The sequence below is a fragment of the Scleropages formosus genome, chromosome 8, assembly GCF_900964775.1.
Source record: "Scleropages formosus chromosome 8, fSclFor1.1, whole genome shotgun sequence".
NCBI classification, from domain to species: domain Eukaryota; kingdom Metazoa; phylum Chordata; class Actinopteri; order Osteoglossiformes; family Osteoglossidae; genus Scleropages; species Scleropages formosus.
Genome location: NC_041813.1, coordinates 6,795,662 through 6,814,999, shown reverse-complemented (window position 1 = coordinate 6,814,999; position 19,338 = coordinate 6,795,662). Strand labels below are relative to the sequence as shown.

The 19,338-nt window shown below is 43.0% G+C and overlaps 1 protein-coding gene across 20 annotated transcripts in view; it reads left to right on the top strand.

Moving 5' to 3' along the window:
- camk2g2 (calcium/calmodulin-dependent protein kinase (CaM kinase) II gamma 2) overlaps positions 1-19,338 on the top strand; it is a 76,160-nt gene that overhangs the window by 33,497 nt on the left and 23,325 nt on the right. For 12 of the 20 annotated variants that reach the window (XM_018766263.2, XM_018766262.2, XM_018766261.2 and 9 more), the window contains exons 6-13: positions 2,289-2,361; positions 6,010-6,112; positions 6,683-6,766; positions 6,848-6,942; positions 11,885-12,007; positions 12,245-12,328; positions 16,207-16,249; positions 17,614-17,673. In XM_018766263.2, the coding sequence (XP_018621779.1) occupies positions 2,289-2,361; positions 6,010-6,112; positions 6,683-6,766; positions 6,848-6,942; positions 11,885-12,007; positions 12,245-12,328; positions 16,207-16,249; positions 17,614-17,673 (665 nt within the window). The remainder of the gene's footprint in view (positions 1-2,288; positions 2,362-6,009; positions 6,113-6,682; positions 6,767-6,847; positions 6,943-11,884; positions 12,008-12,244; positions 12,329-16,206; positions 16,250-17,613; positions 17,674-19,338) is intronic. The other 8 variants (XM_018766267.2, XM_018766269.2, XM_018766273.2 and 5 more) reach the window with 1 other exon arrangement.

Here is a 19,338-nt window from a genome sequence, read left to right as displayed (position 1 = left end):
GGCCAGAGCTAGAAGAGTGTAGCACCCTTACTGGGCTGTAAAGGATTATTGGGTCCTGTAGGTTTCAGGATGGTGATCTTTTACTCTCTTGTAAGCAGAGGACTGAACTTGATATGGGCAGCCACAGGAAGCACTTGGAGAGAAAGATATCCAGATAAAACTGGGAAGGTTTTTGTTCACATGTAGCCCCTTTGATCCCTCTGTTATCCTCTTCCTATCTATCAGAACATGACTTTCTCTGTGTGTAAGGTACAGAATTGGAGAAGTGATGCTCGTGTCCACGGTGGTCATTGTGTTGAAGCCTTTTTGCAGCTCCCAAAGCTTAGTGTGACTCAAACACCACGATGGGCACCAACAGCTGAGAGAGCTGCTTGCACCACTGTGAGGTGGGGCTCAGTGGCCCAAATATTTACTTATCCATGAAGGAATGCAATCTGGACCTAGCAGGTCTGTCGTAAACCACTTTTATTGAGCAAACAATGATAAAGGAAAATCTGATAGGGTGCAGAAGACCCTGGCAGTGTGTCTTGCCACAAATAGGAGGGAGGAAAAAGAAGACAGAGCAAAAGAAGGGGAAGAACAAGAAAGATGAGTAGAAGGAGAAAAAGCACAAGGGCTAAGAGAGACACTGGGAGAGGGGAATATTGGGAGAAGAGGTTTTTGTTTTCTGTACATGAGTACTGTGAAGCCTGAATAATGGACTGGAATGCAGGGCACAGAGTTAGCCAAATTTGGATGCAATAAAGTTCTCTTCTTCTGATTGCCTGAGAAGAAAACACTGGAGACTATTTCGAGCTGCTTCCATCTCTCCCTAGCTCTCTCTCCTCCTTTCTTCCCTTGCTCATTCTTTTTTCATCCCACTCCCACTTCATTTTCCCTCTTTGTATCTTGGTCAAGAAGGAAAGGTTTTTAAATGCTTTGAGAGAATTATGAATTGTCTGCCACATGTCCTTCCTCCCAGGTCCCTCCTAGCTTGCTCGGCACAGTCCCTGCACGTGTTCGGAGTGGAAGCACGCTGTGCCACGTAGTACGCATGGCTGCTTAACCCATAGGCCTCACAGGCTCTGCTAGCACTCTGGGCTAGCTCTGACTTCACGATGTCCTTCAATGTTACCAAAGAATATAGGAAATGTAACCAGTGGGTGAAAGTTGTTTTGCTGTCTACATGGAAACTTTGGATCAATTGTAGTGGAATTCATTGGGAATGTTGATTCTAGGGACAAAAAAGGATGAGAAGCTACAGCTTTTTGGTTGCTCTAGTTCATTAGCAAATACACTTAAATACCTTGGCTGAAGTAACCCAAAATTAGTCTATGTGGTGTTTTAAAAAAGAATGACAGTTGTAATTTTTCAGTGCTGTAGATAAAATGTGTATTTTGCCATCGAAATTAAAGCACTGAACAAAATACTGAAACTATATTGTATGTGTTGTATCTGTACTGCATTTACATACTGGCACTGCATCAAGTTCTGTCTTTTGAACCAGTTTAGCTATGACATGAAAGTTTGGTCTTAAAATAGGTGTAACATAACATGCAATGTTAAAGTCGTTGTCTTGGATTCTGGGATATTGAGTTCAGCCTCAGGAAAGCGATCATCACCTAAGAGCAGCAGCTGCTAGATGTACATATTCCGCAGCCCTTATGCAGAGAACCAGGCACAGACTGTCAGCAGCATATTGTAAATACCATTGGTTGATTGGACACGATAGCCAGGTTGCTGGGCACAATCTAGAGATGAGGCATCTTCTAAGACCTGTTTTTGGGTCACACAGCTTGAAGAATGTTGGGAAAATTTTTTTTGGAGCAGCGTGACGTGCACTAGTGTGTTGTCTTTTTTGACAAATGGATACAATACTGGTGGTTCTGTAATGGTACCCTTTATTTGCAGTGCCTGAGTCCACTTAGTCTGCTGAGCAGTGCAGCACAATCCTTTACTAGCCTGCATGGCACTCTTGATCCTGCATTACTGCTGAGTGCACTGTCTTTATAGACAGCAGTTCTTATATCCTGCAAGGTACCTCTTGTCAGTGGGTGGTTTGAAAAGCATAAAAAAAAGTTGCTCTCTACTGTCACTTTCAGCACAACCTTCACCAAAGAAATCCTTGTCTAATAGAGCATCTATATGATTGTCTGAAGAGATACTTGTGAAAACAGTTTTCATTTTTCTGCCTGCGTCTGTTCGTGCATGCCCTCCTGCCTTTCTGGCTTTTGTATCTTGGCTTTGCTGTTGAGGATCTAGTTGTCCTGGTTATTTCTGCTGACTCTGCCATCTCTCGTTTTCCACAGCCAGTGCATCAATCAAATCCTTGAGAGCGTCAATCACATCCACCAGCATGACATCGTGCACAGGGACCTCAAGGTGAGTGCTCATCACCATGGCAACTTCAGATTAAACCTGCATCACTAATCTCCATGGCGACTTGCTGCGTCACATTCACTGTCTCCTTCGCAAGGGACTGATTGCTTTCTGATAGGAGGCAGTAAGCCTCCGAGCCTTTGTAGGTGCTGAGCAGCCCTGTTTGTTCTGCATTTCCACATCATTGTGGAAATACAGAACAGTCTTTAAGTGAAACTTATTAATCAAAGGCTGGGAAACACACAAGTGCGTTTAAAATTATTTTACACATTGCATTGGGGAATGTTTTCTTAGTTTTTTGGGAAGTTTCCTTAAATATTTAATGAATAAGAAATGTGTTCCACATGGAGTTATGCTTCTCACAGACTTCTTTGTAGGGTTCATCAGGTAAAGGTATTAAATATTTGGGCTCTTCAATCCCCACTGCTTCTCCGGTGTCATCTTGACCACTTTTTTCTCTCTGCAGCAGTTTTATACAATTTAAATATGTCACAGAATGAAGGGAACTTAGCATCTGACATGCAAAGGACAACATCTTTTTGAATATGTTGTTATATCCAAGGTCTTGCTGTACCCCTTGCCATGTGTCATCTGACCTCATTACCACCCCATCTCATTGGCTGTCTGATTTCGAGTTCCAAATGCTGGGCATGGTGTCTGCCTGGCATTAATCCATCCAGTGCACTGAAGGTAAACAGGAGATATGTGGAAGGCGGTTGCTGTAGCAACAGGCATGACGTCACAGCTGCGCCAGCTTGGGGTGGGGAGGGGGGGTGGAGGGACTCATTATGCCACCTCTCATCCATCATAATGGTGTCATTGCTACCGACTCTGTGAGAGAGGACAGTTGAGATGCTACAGATGCGTCATACACCCCAGCCCCCACCCTTGTACACTTTGCAAGTTGCCATTCGTCTTACAAGGTCACCCCATATTGTCACGACCCAGACAGTGGGGCTCCTTTTGTTTTCGGCTGCTCTGTTTTTGCTTCACTTGCCTTGCTTATAACCCATCAATTGTGTGGGAATGGAGAGAGTGCAAGCAAGGTTGTCTAAGCAAAGATGGAGCAGCTATACAGAAAAGGAACTGACTGCTTCTCTTTTCAAGTGTAGCTCGCTACCCCATTCTCATGTAACTGGGAGTAGCAGATGACATAGTGAATAAAGCTGTTTGTTTTGGATCCGAAGGTTGTAGGTTCAAATATCACCTACTGCTGTAGTACTCTTGGGCACCATACCTACCCTAAATTCTTCCAGTAAAAGGAAATTGCCCAGCTGTATAAATGGATAGACAATTGTAGGTAGCTTAATATTGCTTTGGGGATAAAGCATTAGCTGTATGAGTAAATGTAAATGTGTGTGGGTGGAGAGCATTCTTCCTGTTCACCAGTGGTAACTCCCCCCATGTGTACCCCACTGTCCCACCATCCGCATATAGTTTGCAGTTTCCCATAGATGACAGCGAGTGAAAATGTTTTCTTCTAATTAAATACTAGTCACCTTCTAAGCATAGACTTGTATTCATTCAAGGTTTTACCAAACTACAGTTACACCTGGAGTTCCCAAAAGCAAATATACTGAGTGCACTTGGCCACTATTAGAAAGGATGATAAACCAGGGACTGATCAAGACGATGCAGAGTCTTACCTTTCCAGCCTGCACTTTGTGTTTATCTGCACACTGTAGTCACGCTACACATGTCATGGTGTTTTCCTTAATGACAGTTTTTTCTTTTATGGGACCTTTCTGGTGAGTGATCGTTATAGAAAATGGGGAAATTCAGTTGATTGACACTACCAGAATGAAGGATGCTTTCTTCTGTCCCCCCCCCCTCTCTCTTTTGGCCAACATGACCTCTGGAGAAGAGTAACTGTGTAGGTGTGGTCCTTGAAAAGCTGATTCTGGGGGCCCTACTATGTCCATTGAAATTGCTGATAGCTATCATTTTTTTACCTTCTTGTCTTCCTCCACACCTATTTAGGAAGGTGGCTCCTGGACCAGGTTAGTCTTTCTATACAGTGGAATTCTTTTTAAAAGCCCTCTCCAAATACAGTATATAAGTCCTCGACCTGTCTACAGCATTCGACACAGTCAACCACCGGATTCTACTCTGCTTGGTCAGCTTTGCATCAAAGGAACCACACTAAAATGGTTTGAGTCCTACTTATCAGACAGATCCTATCAGGTGGTCTGGTGGGGCTCCCCTTCTTCTCCTCTGCCTCTCTCAACTGGTTTCTCGCAAGGCTTTTTACTGCACGCGCTGCTTCTCAGTGTACACCTCTTCCTTCGGCCCCATCATCGCCTCCCATGGATTCAACTGCCGTTGCTATGCCAATCATACCCGGCTCTTCCGCTCATTTCCACCTGGAGCATCAGACATTTCTATGCGCATTGCTGCGTGCCTGTCAGACATCTCTGCATGGATGTCTGATCACCACCTACAACGCAACCTCTCCAAAACGGAGATCCTTCACCTCCCAGCTGGCCCGTCTTCCAGTTGTAAAGTCTCTATCAAACTGGAGAACTCACTGATTTTGCCTACCTCCTCAGCTAAGAGTCTGTGAGCGATGATTGACTCAAGTCTGTTTTTCTCTCAGCACATTGAAGCCAAAACTCGTACCTGCAGATGCATCCTGCACAATGTCTGCAGGATCCATTCTTATCTCACAATGGACTCCGCGCAACTACTTGTCCAGGCCATGGTGACATCCCACCTGGACTACTGTAGCGCTCTCCTGTCTGACCTTCCTACTACTGCCATCAAACCTCTACAGCTGATACAGAATGCTGCTGCACGAGTTGTTTGACTTGCTGAAACATTCCCATGTATCTCTGCTTCTCGTCTCTCTGCGTTGGCTTCCTATAGCAGCCTGGATCATATTTAAGACCCTGGTTATGGCCTACCAAAAGCATCAACAGAACTGCTCCCAGCTATCTACAAGACTTGATCATCTGCTACACCCCAGCCAGACTGCTATGCTCCTCCACATTTGCTCAGTTGGTGGTCCCACGCATGAAAGATAAAGCACAGAGGTTCTCGATTCTGGCTCCGTTGTGGTGTAATGACCACCCTTTCTTACTCAGAACTCTTGAATCTCTCTCCACATTTAAAAAGGGTCTTAAAACTCACCTCTTCCAGACTCACTTTGCCCATGATCTCTTAAGTTCATGTGATGTCTAAATGTTCATGCACTGTAACTTTGACATCATGCCTGTTAAGCAATGGATAAACCCTCACACAGCTACTCCTGTAATGTAATGTAAATGCTTATATGTATATATGTATATAAAATATATATATAAAAGAATTATTAGGAAGGGGATTAGGAATCGTTGATATTAGAATAAAGTTTTATGCAGCTACTTGTGTGAGGTACAATTGGTCATATGGTGAAAAGAAACAAACTGTACTTAAGTCTCTTTCTGCTAATGTAATGCACACATTGTATTTTCTGTGAGATGTATGTCGCTTTGGAGAAAAGCTCCTATAAAATGAATAAATGTAAATCAGTTCTCTGGTAGCGAGTGCTTCGGAACATCCGGCAGGTCTTCCAGAAGTTGTAGCCATAAGAGTGTTTTGCTGGTGGTTTTTATCTCTTGCTGAGATGTCATATAAGAACCTTTTTTTTTCCTCTTGTTGTCCCATCTGCAGCCTGAGAACCTGCTCCTGGCCAGCAAGCTTAAGGGGGCTGCTGTGAAACTTGCAGATTTTGGCCTGGCCATTGAGGTGCAGGGTGACCAGCAAGCATGGTTTGGTGAGCAAAGCCCAACTCCTCCCTGTTTATCCAGCAGTCCTTCACTGCACATTGTTACTGTGCTCTTTTTTGACTAGTTTCTGTTGAGAATCTGTGTATAAAGAAGTATTGTCATGTTTGTTACTGTTATGCATACATATACTGTATATACATAAGTGTGTGTGTGTGTGTGTGTGTGTATATTATATATTACTGTGTTGTGTCTGAGATGCCCACTGCTACTGCTGGAACTTATGATCAGACCCACAACAGGAGCTGCTTATAGAGGTTTCTTGAGTTAAGGAGGCCTTCCAGGTCTTTGTCAGTCTGCTAGCTGTTGCTTCCCTTCATAAGACCTGCAGGAGCTGGTCTCCAAGTAGATCCAAAATCTTTTACCTATAAATTGGTGGGGGATATCTAATGTCTGTGTTGTTGGGCTCAGGTTTACTTTTGAATGGTGTATTTGAAATTTTAATATTTTATGTTCTTTGTCCTATTGGACTGAACAGTTCTGAGAATATATTTCTTTGAATTGCAGTATGGATTTTTAGAGATATCGTGGATGTCTGTGATGTATATGTTTGTGTTCAGGTTTTGCAGGCACCCCAGGTTACCTCTCCCCAGAAGTCCTGAGAAAGGACCCCTATGGCAAGCCTGTGGACATCTGGGCCTGTGGTGAGTCCTCCAGCCTGGGTGGCTTCAATTTCAAAGTGCCTTGGGAGCATTCATGCTAGAAGAACCTGCTTGTCTGTTTAGGTGTGATCCTCTACATCCTCCTGGTGGGCTACCCTCCCTTCTGGGATGAAGACCAACACAAGCTTTACCAACAGATCAAGGCTGGTGCCTATGATGTGAGTGCCCAGTATTCTTTACTCACATGCAGTTAGGTACTAGGTGGTTTAGAGTTGGTTGTTGATTTGATGAGAAGTAAAGGTGAGATTTTATTTTAATAACACCTATAAACTAGAAGTTTTACTGGTAATGACTGACATTAACCATCCTCAGTTCATTGATTGCAACCTGCGTTTAAATGCGGCTGGGTGTAGAAAGTGTCCTGATTAATCTCATGATTAGCATAGAGCCTGGGATCCCTCATCACATTGTAATTTTGACATAACAAAAGGGGTCAGGGGCTCAGTGCTCCTGTGGCTGGGTACCAAACACTCTCGTTCTCAGGAGAATGGCCCACATTGATCTGGAGAAGGCAGTTGCTAAAGGGTCCAGATGACATGCTTGTTAATTTTTAATTGGCCACAAATTGAGATCTGCCTTACTGGTATTGATCCTGCCTGGGTTCTTAGGTGGAGTTGGAGGGGAGTTTTGGTTAGAGGTCCTCATATTCATTAGAATGATCTTTGATGGCGCTGACATTATCACTGCTCTAGTATTATTCTGTGCACAGCACCATTTCTTTTACCTGGCCTCATCTTTTGCATCAGTGTTCTTTACAATTAGTGGTATCTGTTAGTTTTCTTATGGTCATCAGGTGGGAGTACAGTGTTGTATAATGGACTTGTATTGCAGGACTAAGTTATGGTACAGTTATATGTGATGTGCAGGTTCTTGGATTAATGGGCAAAATACGCAAATAGTTTGGGCTTTTTTCCGACAATTTCATCCTGAGGAATGTTTGAAACTGGCTTTTCGGCCTATGCGCTGTAACATTTCCAAACAGTGAAATCTGATAGAATAATATCCATCCATCCATCCATCCATCTTCCTCCGCTTTTATCCGGGGCCGGGTCGCGGGGGCAGCAGTCCGAGCAGAGTCCTCCAGACTTCCCTCTCCCCGCACACCTCCTAGTCTCTCCAACGTGTCCTGGGTCTGCCCCGAGGCCTCCTCCCAGTGGGACAAGCCCGGAACACCTCCCCAGGGAGGCGTCCAGGAGGCATCCGGAACAGATGCCCGAGCCACCTCAACTGGCTCCTCTCGATGCGGAGGAGCAGCGGCTCTACTCCGAGCTCCTCCCGGGTGGCTGAGCTCCTCACCCTATCCCTAAGGGTGCGCCCAGCCACTCCGCGGAGGAAACTCATTTCTGCCGCTTGTATCCGCGATCTCATTCTTTCGGTCATGATCCAGAGTTCATGACCATAGGTGAGGGTAGGAACGTAGATCGACCGGTAAATTGAGAGCTTCGCCTTACGACTCGGCTCCCTCTTCACCACAACAGACCGGTACAATGACCGCATTACTGCGGATGCCGCACCGATCCGTCCGTCAACCTGCCGCTCCATTTTTCCCTGACTCGTGAACAAGACCCCGAGATACTTAAACTCCTCCACTTGAGGGAGCAACTCCCCCCTAACCCGGAGGGGGCAATCCACCTTTTTCCGACTGAGAACCACGGCCTCGGATTTGGAGGTGCTGATTCTCATCCCCGCCGCTTCGCACTCGGCTGCAAACCTCCCCAGTGCACGCTGCAAGTCTTGACTTGATGAAGCCAACAGGACCACATCGTCCGCAAAAAGCAGAGACGAGATCTCGCGGCCACCAAAACAGACACCCTCCGTTCCCTGGCTGCGCCTAGAAATTCTGTCCATGAAGATAATGAACAGAATCGGTGACAAAGGGCAGCCCTGGCGGAGGGTATCTATCTAGATATCTCAAATCTATAGATCTAGATCTATATCTAAAATAACAATAACAGAATATCACATCTGGACAGCACTGTGGCACAGCGAGTAGCACTGCTGTCTCACAGTGCCTGGGTTGTGCGAGAGGACGTGGGTCTGATCACTGCTCAGTTTGTGTGGAGGTTGCATGTTCTCCCTGTGTCTGCGTGAGTTTTCTCCCTGTGCTCTGGTTTCCTCCCACAGTCCAGAGACTTCAGGTTCCCCCATAGTGTGCGAGTGACAGAGAGAGTGTGTTCCACTGATGTATGCATGAGTGACCGCATTCTACATAGTGTATCTAGCAGTGTAAATCACCTTGGTGAATAAGATGTGTGGGCTGATAACACTACATAGAGTCCATTGGAAGTGGCTTTGGAGAAAAGTGTCTGCTAAATGTAATAATGTACATCTGTTATTTTCAGCTATCTTGGTTTCCAAGATGTTTCTACAAATAAATGTTCTGCTTCTTGTTTACAGGAATACTAATAAAAAAATTAAGGCATGTGTTTTCTTCATTGTTTTTATTAGAGATTTACAAATCTTTTTGCTTCTGATTATGATGGGATGAAATGTGCTGAAATACATCTGTTTGAACACGTAGATGTCAATCTGGTAATTACTATACCAGCTGAGGCAAATTTCCTTGTGAATTACTCACTGGCCCTGCAGTGCTAATTGTTTTTGGGCATTTTGCTTGCATGCAATGTTTTGTTTCAAGGAAAATCTGGAAAGGGAGAGAAAATATGTCTCTTTGCGGTGCTAGTTAGGTTTTAAATTGATAGTTTAACTATTAATTTAATACTAAATAATATATCGACTGATAATATAGCCAATAACTGTAAGGTGCACAGGTTGCGTAGTTGCCAAACAATCCCAAATCATCACCTCCAACCTGCTACTTCACAGGTGTTGTGAGGTGTTTGTGGTCATTCTTTGTGTTTAGTTTTCGTCAAAAATGCTTTGGTTCAAGGGGGCGCGGTGGCGCAGTGGGTTGGACCGGGTCCTGCTCTCCGGTGGGTCTGGGGTTCGAGTCCCGCTTGGGGTGCCTTGCGACGGACTGGCATCCCGTCCTGGGTGTGTCCCCTCCCCCTCCGGCCTTACGCCCTGTGTTGCCGGGTAGGCTCCGGTTCCCCGCGACCCTGTATGGGACAAGCGGTTCAGAAAGTGTGTGTGTGTGTGTGTGTGTGTGTGTGTGTGTGTGTGTGTGTGTGTGCGTGTGCTTTGGTACATAATAACCAAAAATCTCCACTTCGGTCTCGTCCATCCAAAGAGGATTGTTCCAGAAATCTCATAGTTTGTCCAGATGTAACTTTACAAACCTATGTCATGTGCTCATGTTATTTTTTGAGGGGTTTTCTCCTGGCCATCCTTCCATGAAAGTTACACTTGTTGAACAGCAGGGTTTGCCGATTTAGATCACGCTGATTTAAATCATGATTTAAATGAAGTGATTAAAAAACAATCTGTTGATTTAAATCAAGTTCACTCCCCCCCCCCATTTTTTTCCTCCTCTCTTCCTCCCTCAATACATTTTTCATGAAATCTTAGAAGGTTTGTTTAATATATTTAGAACTACTTGAAAACTGCTTTAAATTATAGGAAACTATCAGCACAAACAATTTAATAAAAGGAATTAATTAAATGGCATTATTTATGAATTAAACAAGGACTCTACGATAATTAAACCAGTGTTTAATACACTTGTCTGCCTTAAACAGCTTATAACATATCAAAATATGTCAAATTAAATTACGCCACAGGTTTTGGATAATGATGATATTATCGTTCTTCATTCCCAGACACCAACAGTTTTACGTGACATATAGGTTACTTATGTCTCATCGAGCTCTTGTTCTTGTTCAGGGTCTTAAAGAGAAACACAGGTTTTGCCACATGTTCTTTACTAAGCCTGTTCCTAAGTTTAGACTGGATAAGTCCATATGTGCTAATAAAGACAAGCTCTACACCTGCAGAGGGTACAATGGCAGGAAGATGCTGCTTGACAGCAGCCATGGATTCCACATCAGTGACATCACTTATTATCAATTAAAATTTAATGATTTTAAACATATTTAGGAAGAAACCAAAACACACACACACACACACTCACACTTTCTGAACCGCTTGTCCCATACGGGGTCGCGGGGAACCGGAGCCTACCCGGTAACACAGGGCGGAAGGCCGGAGGGGGAGGGGACACACCCAGGACGGGATGCCAGTCCATCGCAAGGCACCCCAAGCGGGACTCGAACCCCAGACCCACCGGAGAGCAGGGCTGTGGTCCAACCCACTGCGCCACCGCACCCCCCGAAACCGAAACCAAAACATTTCATTACTATTAAAGTAAACATTTAGTTACACAGAATGCTCAAGATTAAAAAAAAAAAAGACTAAATTGCCGACCCTGCTGAACGGAAAACTGAAGAGCCAAAACACAAGAATGACCACAGAGAAAGCTGCTAACATGAACTGTGCAGAACAGTTCACAAACTTTAACGTTTTATATGTTAACAAACTTGTAAGTCCTTGGACGTAATATTCTCACCGCACTACTGTCCTCACTGTTGCATAATGGATTTTGAATTATTTGGAAATGATTTTATAACCTTTCCTATACTGATCAATGGCAAGAAAATTACTGATGTATGTTCTCCTTGGCATGGTGTTAGAGACCTGAATGCTCCAGACCACCAAACTGCCAAAAGCTCTGCTTTTATAGAGGTGAAAACTGGAAATGTCTTTCTTGGTTAGAGTGGAGAAAAGTTCCTAAGGAACAGAAAGATTTATCTGGATACAAGAAACATTTGGAATCTGTGATTTCTGCTTAAAGGGGTGTTACTGACTCACAGGGTGCTCAAACTTTTGTACATTCCACATTTAAACATGTCTTATTGTTAATGTATGACTCTTTTCTCAGCACAATAATCTCTTTCAGACAAGTTGATGAGGTACTGAGGTACCAGTAAAAGGTTATAGGAGTTTTAGATAATTTTTTGCAGCTGTAAAGTTTTACTTTTTTTTGCTCTTCTGTTGAAGTTTGAAGCACATCCAGAGTGTTTTTGTGAAAATGATTTCCAAACCTTAGTCATCTCTGGATCCTTCTGAGAAGAATGCTAAATGTTCTCAGGGAACCAAACTCACCTTGCCCTTCCTCTCTCTCTCTCTTTTCCACCCCTCAAGTTCCCTTCTCCAGAGTGGGACACGGTCACCCCTGAGGCCAAGAACCTTATTAATCAGATGCTGACCATTAACCCGGCCAAGAGGATCACTGCTGAGCAAGCTCTTAAACACCCATGGGTCTGTGTAAGTACCCCTCAGAGCTGACAGGAGTCAAGTCCTCTTTCCTACAGTTATACTCTCATTCGACATGTCTTAAACATGGGTGAGAGTGCCATGAGTTTGAGACCTTTGAGATATTTGCAGTATATCTCAAAGACCTAGCTCATACTAACTTCTCTCTGCTATTCATTTTAAATGTAAAAGTTTGGTTTCTGTGCCATCGCTTGACATGCTGTACCCGTCTTTTTGTGTTCCATGAAGCAACGCTCCACTGTGGCATCCATGATGCACCGCCAAGAGACTGTGGAGTGTCTGCGTAAGTTCAACGCCCGGAGGAAGCTCAAGGTATAACCCTCAGATCGCCACTCAGACTGTACTACTCTCTCTGACTTCTGCTTTGTAAATACAGCAAGGAAAAAAACCTTACTCGGTCTCAATAAACACGAAAATGCTCTTTGTACCTCATTCTTTTATATCCTGGTCCACCTTTCCTTGCACCATCCATGTTAACAGCTTCCTCTGTGGTCATTCTTGTTCTTTTTCAGTTGTAGTACTGTGGTGCAAATGCTGCTCTTTGTGTTTCCAGCTACTAACACAGTGCTTTCAGAAAATGTTTTTTTTTTTTTTTTTTTTTTTTTTTTTTTTTACACGCTTTGTTTTGTTGTAGACTTATTTCAGAATGGATTTAACTTTTTTTTTTTTTTTGCTATTAATTGGCATTAAATACCCTGTAATGACAAAGTGAAAACATTTTTAGAATATTAGAAATAAAAAGCTGAGATCCCCTATTTACATTGGTTTTCGGGCCCTTTATGGTGACGTCCAAGATTGGGATGAATGTTTCTTTTGATCATCTTCGAGTACTCTCTAGAACTTGATTGTAGTCCACCTGTGAGAAATTCATTTGATTGAACATGAGGTAGAAAGGCACACACCTGTCTTTATAAGGTCTAACAGTTTACAGTGAATGGCAGAGTAAACACCATACCATGAAATCAATAAAACTCTGTTGACCTGTTAGATAGGATTGTGTCAATGCAAAGATCTAGAGGAGAGTATAAGAAGTTGCCGATGCACTGAAGGTTCCCAGGGGACATTAGCCTCCATCGTTGTCAAACTGAAGATGTTTGAAACCACTAAGACTCTTCCTAACATTTGCCATTTGGTGAAATTGGGTATTTGGGCAATAAGGGACTTTGTCTGGCGGGTTTCCAAAAACCCCCCGGCCACTCTAACAGAGCTTCAAGTTCCTGTGTACAGATGGCAGACTCTGTCAGGAACACAACCATTTATTCAGGACTCCCATCAATCAGGTCTCTATGGTAGAGTGGCTAGATAGAAGCCACTCCTGAGTAAAAGGCATGTGACAGCCCACTTGCAGCTTTCCAAATGGCACTCACAGGACTTTGAGAGCATGATGAAAATGATTCTCTGGTCTGATGAGGAAAAAAATTGAACTTTGTGCATTTAAAATAGGTATTTTTCATCACCTGGCTAATACCAGCCCTGTGGTCAAGCATAGTTGTGGCAGCATCATCCGGTGAAAATGCTGCACCACAGTGACAGAGCCTGGGGGACTGGTCAGATTTTAGACAAAGATGAATGGAGCCAAATACAGAAGAGGTCCTTGAAGAAAAGTACACACAACCTTGGACTAAGGTGAAGATTCACCTTTCAGCAACAATCCAAGGCGCACAGCCACTAAAATGCTGGAGTGGCTTGTAACAAGTCTCTAAATGTCCTTGGATGGCCCAACCAAAACCTGGACCTCTACCCCATAGAAAATAAGCATAAAGACTTAAAGATCACGGTTCACTGACGCTCTTCATTCAATACCAAAGAGCTTGAGAAGTTCTGTAAGGAAGGGTGGGAGAAACTTCAAATCTGGGACAACTCCTGGCATAGTAGTTAGAGCTACTGCCTTTGGACCTAATGGTTGCAGGTTGGATTCCTACCTATAGTAGTACTGTTGCACTAGGTACTTACCCTAATAAACTGCTCCAGTGAAATTACCCAGCCTATAAATGGGTAAATAATTGTAAATACCTCAACATTATAAGTCGCTTTGAAGAAAAGCATCAGCTAAATGTATAAATGTAGGTAAATGCATACCCTGGTGTGAAAAGCTAGTAGAAGCATACCCAAGAAGACTCACAGCTGTAATTGCTGCTAAAGGTGCTCCTACAAAGTACTGAATAAAGTGTCTGAATACTTCTGTAAATGGGAGATTTCAGTTTATTTTTAATGCATCTTCTAAAATTCCTAAAAACATGCTTTCACTTTGTCATTATGCAATATTTTAATTGTCAAAGAAGAAGCAATCAATTTTGAAAAAAAGTTTACAACCCAACAGGGGGGGGGAGTGGCGCATTCTGAAAGCTGTGTAGTACATAGTTATGAGTAAAAGGCCAAGGGATCACAAAATTTATCTGGTTTTCTACGTGATTTGTTCATAACATGTCATCTAATCTTTGTCCACGTCTTAATAATAGTCTTTTTTAACAAGCAACGTGGATATTTTACATAGCTGTTATCTTTATTGAACAAATTGTTTAAGCAAGTTCATGGAAGAAGCATCTGAATCATTATGTAGTAGTTATTGGAACCTCCTTTATTAGCAATAGCCTCAACTAAATGCTTCCTGTAGCTTGCTGATCAGATCTTCAAAGTAGTTAGCTATTTTTGCTCATTTCTTTATATTCAGTTGTTTCCGTTCATATGTATTTTTGAGATCTCTTGCTTGAGAGGGCTGTCTAGATCACACCTAAGCATTTCAATGGGACTGAAGTCAGGTCTCTGACTTGTCCATTCTAAAATACAGAATTTTTGTTTGAGCCACTCTGTTGTTGATTTACTCCTGTGTGGATCCCTGTCATGTCTCATCACCCTCCTTTTGAGTTGTAGATCATAGACATCCTGATAAAACTTGGAATTCATTGATCCCTCAATGATTGAAAGCAGTCCAGGCCGTGCGACGACAAAGCACTCCTCCACTGTGCTTCATAGTTGGGAAAGTTGTTCCAGTAGTGCTGTGAAACATCTACTGTTTAGTCCATTTGTTCAGTAGAGAGATGGCAGTGGGAAAATGTTGCATGTGTTAATCAAATAAGACTATTTTTGACTAAGATTTATTTTGTCTTAGATGATCTGACCACATTTAGGGGAGCCAATTATGCAGAAATCTAGATAATTCTAAAGATTTCAGAAAGTGTTTTCAGAACTTGTGTGTGTATGTATGTATATACAGTGTGTGTGTGTGTGTGTATATAATATATCCCCCTATTGTGTATGCTGTACACATAGGGCATGCATGTACAGATGCTCCTCGACCAACAATGAGGTTACGTTCCGATAACATTGTAAGTCAAAAAATCGTACATCCAAAAAGAATGCAGTACCACACCTACCGAACACCATAGCCTAGCCTACCTTAAACATGCTCAGAACAGTTACCATAGCCTACAGCTGGGCAAATTTAAGGAGGAGACACATATGGGCATTCAGCAGACATGATGGGATGCGAAAACACAAAATTAAAAAAAAAAAAAAAAAAAAAAAAAAACCACTTTCAACACAGTATCAGTTGTTAACGCTTGTTTTTGTGATCGCTACAAAGACTGCGAGCGTGGTTGAGTGGATGCTACGACTTGCTGCCGTCACCCAGCATCAGGAGAGAGTATTGTACTGCTTATCGCAAGCGTGGGAACAGATCGAAATTAAAAATTCGAAGTATGGATTGTACCGAATGCGTATCGCTATCGTACCATTGTAACTTAAAATTGTAAGTCGAACCATCATTAGTAGAGGAGCATCTGTATAGGTTAAAGCAGTAGCATTCCTTTTACGATGCATTATTCCACATAGAACAAGTCCGAATTTTAAAGAAAGTTTTGTTTGATCCCCAACTGTCATTCGTCAGGTCTCCAGTTTGCTTTCATGGGTAAACCACTTGTGAAACATGAAGTGATGTCAGCACTTAAGTAATATCAATCAAAAATATTGATTTCCCCCCCCGTGTTGACATTTTACATAAACTGACAGATGTTTTAGTAAATGTCAGTGCAATGAAATCCAAAATACAGGCTGGAAAAAGTTTCTGAAGCGCAAATATTTTTGGCACCAAAAAAGGCTGGGTCGCTCTTAGTGTGTGTGTAACGATGTGTCTGGGTTACCTGTTTTCCAGCCATCCTGCCTCCTCACTAATTCTTGCCTCTGTCTTGCAGGGGGCTATTCTCACAACCATGCTGGTGTCCAGAAACTTCTCAGGTGAGTTGCAGATGGGTGATGAGAACAAAAGATTGGTGCAAAGGCTCTGGGGCCACCATTGAAGGCCATGTGTAAGGCCAAAACAAAGCAGGCCAGACATGGTTGGTTGGTTGGTTGATTCCTAGAACTGCGATTCTGAGCCATGAGAGACTATGTACCGCTGTTTATTCCATCTTTTTTTTTTTTCCCCCCCCCCTCCCCCTCCATTTAGGTCTGTAGAGCTGTGTATTGAATGTATGACAATGTTTAGCCATATACGTTAGTGAAGATTTGTTTAATTTCGAATTTATGCCTTAACTTTATTTTAAGGATGACTTGCAATGAGCAAAAATGTTTTTCTTTTTTCTTAAAATGAAATATACAGCCGTCAATATTTCAGTTAGGGTTAGAACTGTTGCCTCTGGACTCGAAGGTTGCAGGTCGACTCTCCCCTCTGGCTGTAGTACCCTTGAGCAAGGTACTTACCCTAAAATTTCTCCAATAAAATTCCCCAGCTGTACACATGGGTAAATAATTGTAGTTAGATTGTTACATTGTAGTCGCTTTGGAGAAAAGCATCAGCTAAATGAATAAATGTAAAAGTGTTATCCTGATTGTCTATCTTGGTTTCAGGACAGATAGAATAAATGAACGATTGACCCAGTAACATTTTTCTTACATGAATTTTGTTTGTAGATTCCTTTGCTAACACATTTGATTTAATGTTTGGAGTTGTCTGATTTTTATTGGTTATGTTGAGCATAATTAAGAGGTCACCTGCCACAAGAACCAGCACTTATATGAAGATTAGGGTTAAGATGAACTGAACATGCTGTGGTGTCTCCATGTGGAAAGGTGTTTATATTGTACATAGCAATAAAAAGTAAGTTTACTATACAGATACTTAGCCCCATGAGTGCTTTGGGGGGGTGGCCTAGCCTAAAATTTTAGAGAGAAGGCTGATGTTTTAATTTTCTTTAAAAGGTGGTCATCATTTGGTGTTGTACCTGCCAAGAAAATATTTTAATATGTATTAATTTCCTCACAGATTATAACATAAGTAAGCAAGTAAACAAACTTATTGTATTAAAAGTACGTAAAGATGAAAATGTTACCATGGACTCAGTTTACCTGTGGCTGTGTTACCTGTGCTAAGGCAATGAGGTAAACCTTTCCTTTTTTTTGGTGGATGGCTCACACACAGGTGAGTAGGGGTTCGGGGGTTGGGTTCTGCCAACTCACTTCATATTGTGTCCAAAATGTGGACACAATAGCTCAGTGGCACAGAAGCAGCCCTAGAAATGGTGCAGGGATGGGTCATCAGGTCGCAGTAGGTGTGTAAGCCATGTGCTGAGCCCTCCCAACTGAACCTTTCTGTCCGATAGTGGGCCGGCAGCACACCAGCCCTGCCGCCACCACCAGCACTGCTGCGCTGGCACAGGAAGGTACGTTTATCAGGGGAGATCATGCCCCAGCATGCTGTTTAGGGAGGGAACTTTGCACTGGCACGAACATGCAGAGTGGCCATCTATCCATTGGAATGTTGGTAAACTCTCCACCTTGGTTCAGCATCATGTTCTCCCATTGAAGTACAGACTTAAGGTCAGGGGCACCTCTAGGAAGCCCACTGATACTTGGCAAATTCCAATATTGAGGGCCTCGAGCACATGCTTACACTCTCAATTCTCCTCATGATAGAATTATCATAAGTGAAGCAAGGGGTTGGAATTGGGCAAAAGTCTCAGCTTGAAGACAGAAGGGCAAGTGAACAATTTTAATGTCCCACTTCGATTTCACGTATGCGAACCCTGTGCCCTTTACTCATCTGAATTCCTTGGCCGAGTCTGGGATACGGAGTTAGTGTCGAAATTAGACGGGATATGTTTCCTCCCTCTCGCCGGACAAATTTTCAGTGTACCTTATGACAAATTCATCATCAGTCTGCATATAAGTTTTCAGATGTCCTCATAAAATCAAGAAAAGAGAGCTTTCTGGACCTTTTTGTCATTGGTGCACGTTGTGTTGAATGCTTTGCTTTTCACACTCCTAGGGTGCTAAGTATTAGAAAAGCCGCTCTCCTGGTCTTTCCTGCATTTGCCTCTTCCAGTATTTATTGCAGAAACAACTGCCTTGAATTGCTAGAGACGCAAACATCATATTCCAAGAACGGGGGGTGGTATTGAATTTTTTTATTACAGCGTGGTCTGAGAAGTTAACTCTATAGTCCCCTTCTTCACTGCTCTAATGGCCTTTCTGGTAAATGATTAATGGCATCTTGTGTCTCAAACTTAAGAAGCACTCTGTAATAACCAAATTCCTTGCCACTGCATCGCTTGCCTGTTTGCAGCGTGAGACGTCACAGCAAGCCAGCATGCCTGGTCTGTGCATGTGAAAGCAAATGATCTCGAGTCTGTCATGTTTTTCTTCTTGCTTTGCCTGGTATGTTGTGTGTGTGTGGAGGGAGCTCATCTGAGATGTCACTGAAAGCATGAGGAGAGCCTGCATTACCTGGACAGAGTACCCCACTGCAATCCTCATGCCATCTTCCTTTGGGCTCAGCAGAGTGTATGGGAATGGCTGGGTGACCAGCAATTGGTCTGGTTTGTCATTGGGGTTATGTGGGCATTCTGTTAGCCATCACAAGTTTCTGACTGGGGGGGGGTGCACAAGAAGAGCAGATCAGGGAGACTTTGCTGGACGACAGGTGAGCAACTAGGCAGCGATAAAACTGCGCACATTGCTCAGTGTGCCTGCAGAAACACGAGTCAAAGTATGCATCCGATTAGTTAAGTCTCAGGAAGAAGTCACTGGGTGCCTCAAATCTTTTTGAATGAGGACAGGCCTCACATTCCTGTGTCTGGTTGGCTTTTCAGAACACAGTTTCACAAGCAACTACATTAACATCATTGGGAACATCTTGAGTGTGTACAAAGACCGCTTCTGTCCATAATTAGTGTTTTAACGGGGATGTTTTAAAACCCATATAGTAGTGTTTGAATTGCTTTTAGTATGCCTTATTGATTCTTGTTCTTAATCATCAAGGCTTTGCTTTGGCTTTTTCCTTCGTTGTCTACTTCTTCATATGCTTTAGGTGGTTGATTTTCCTGGTT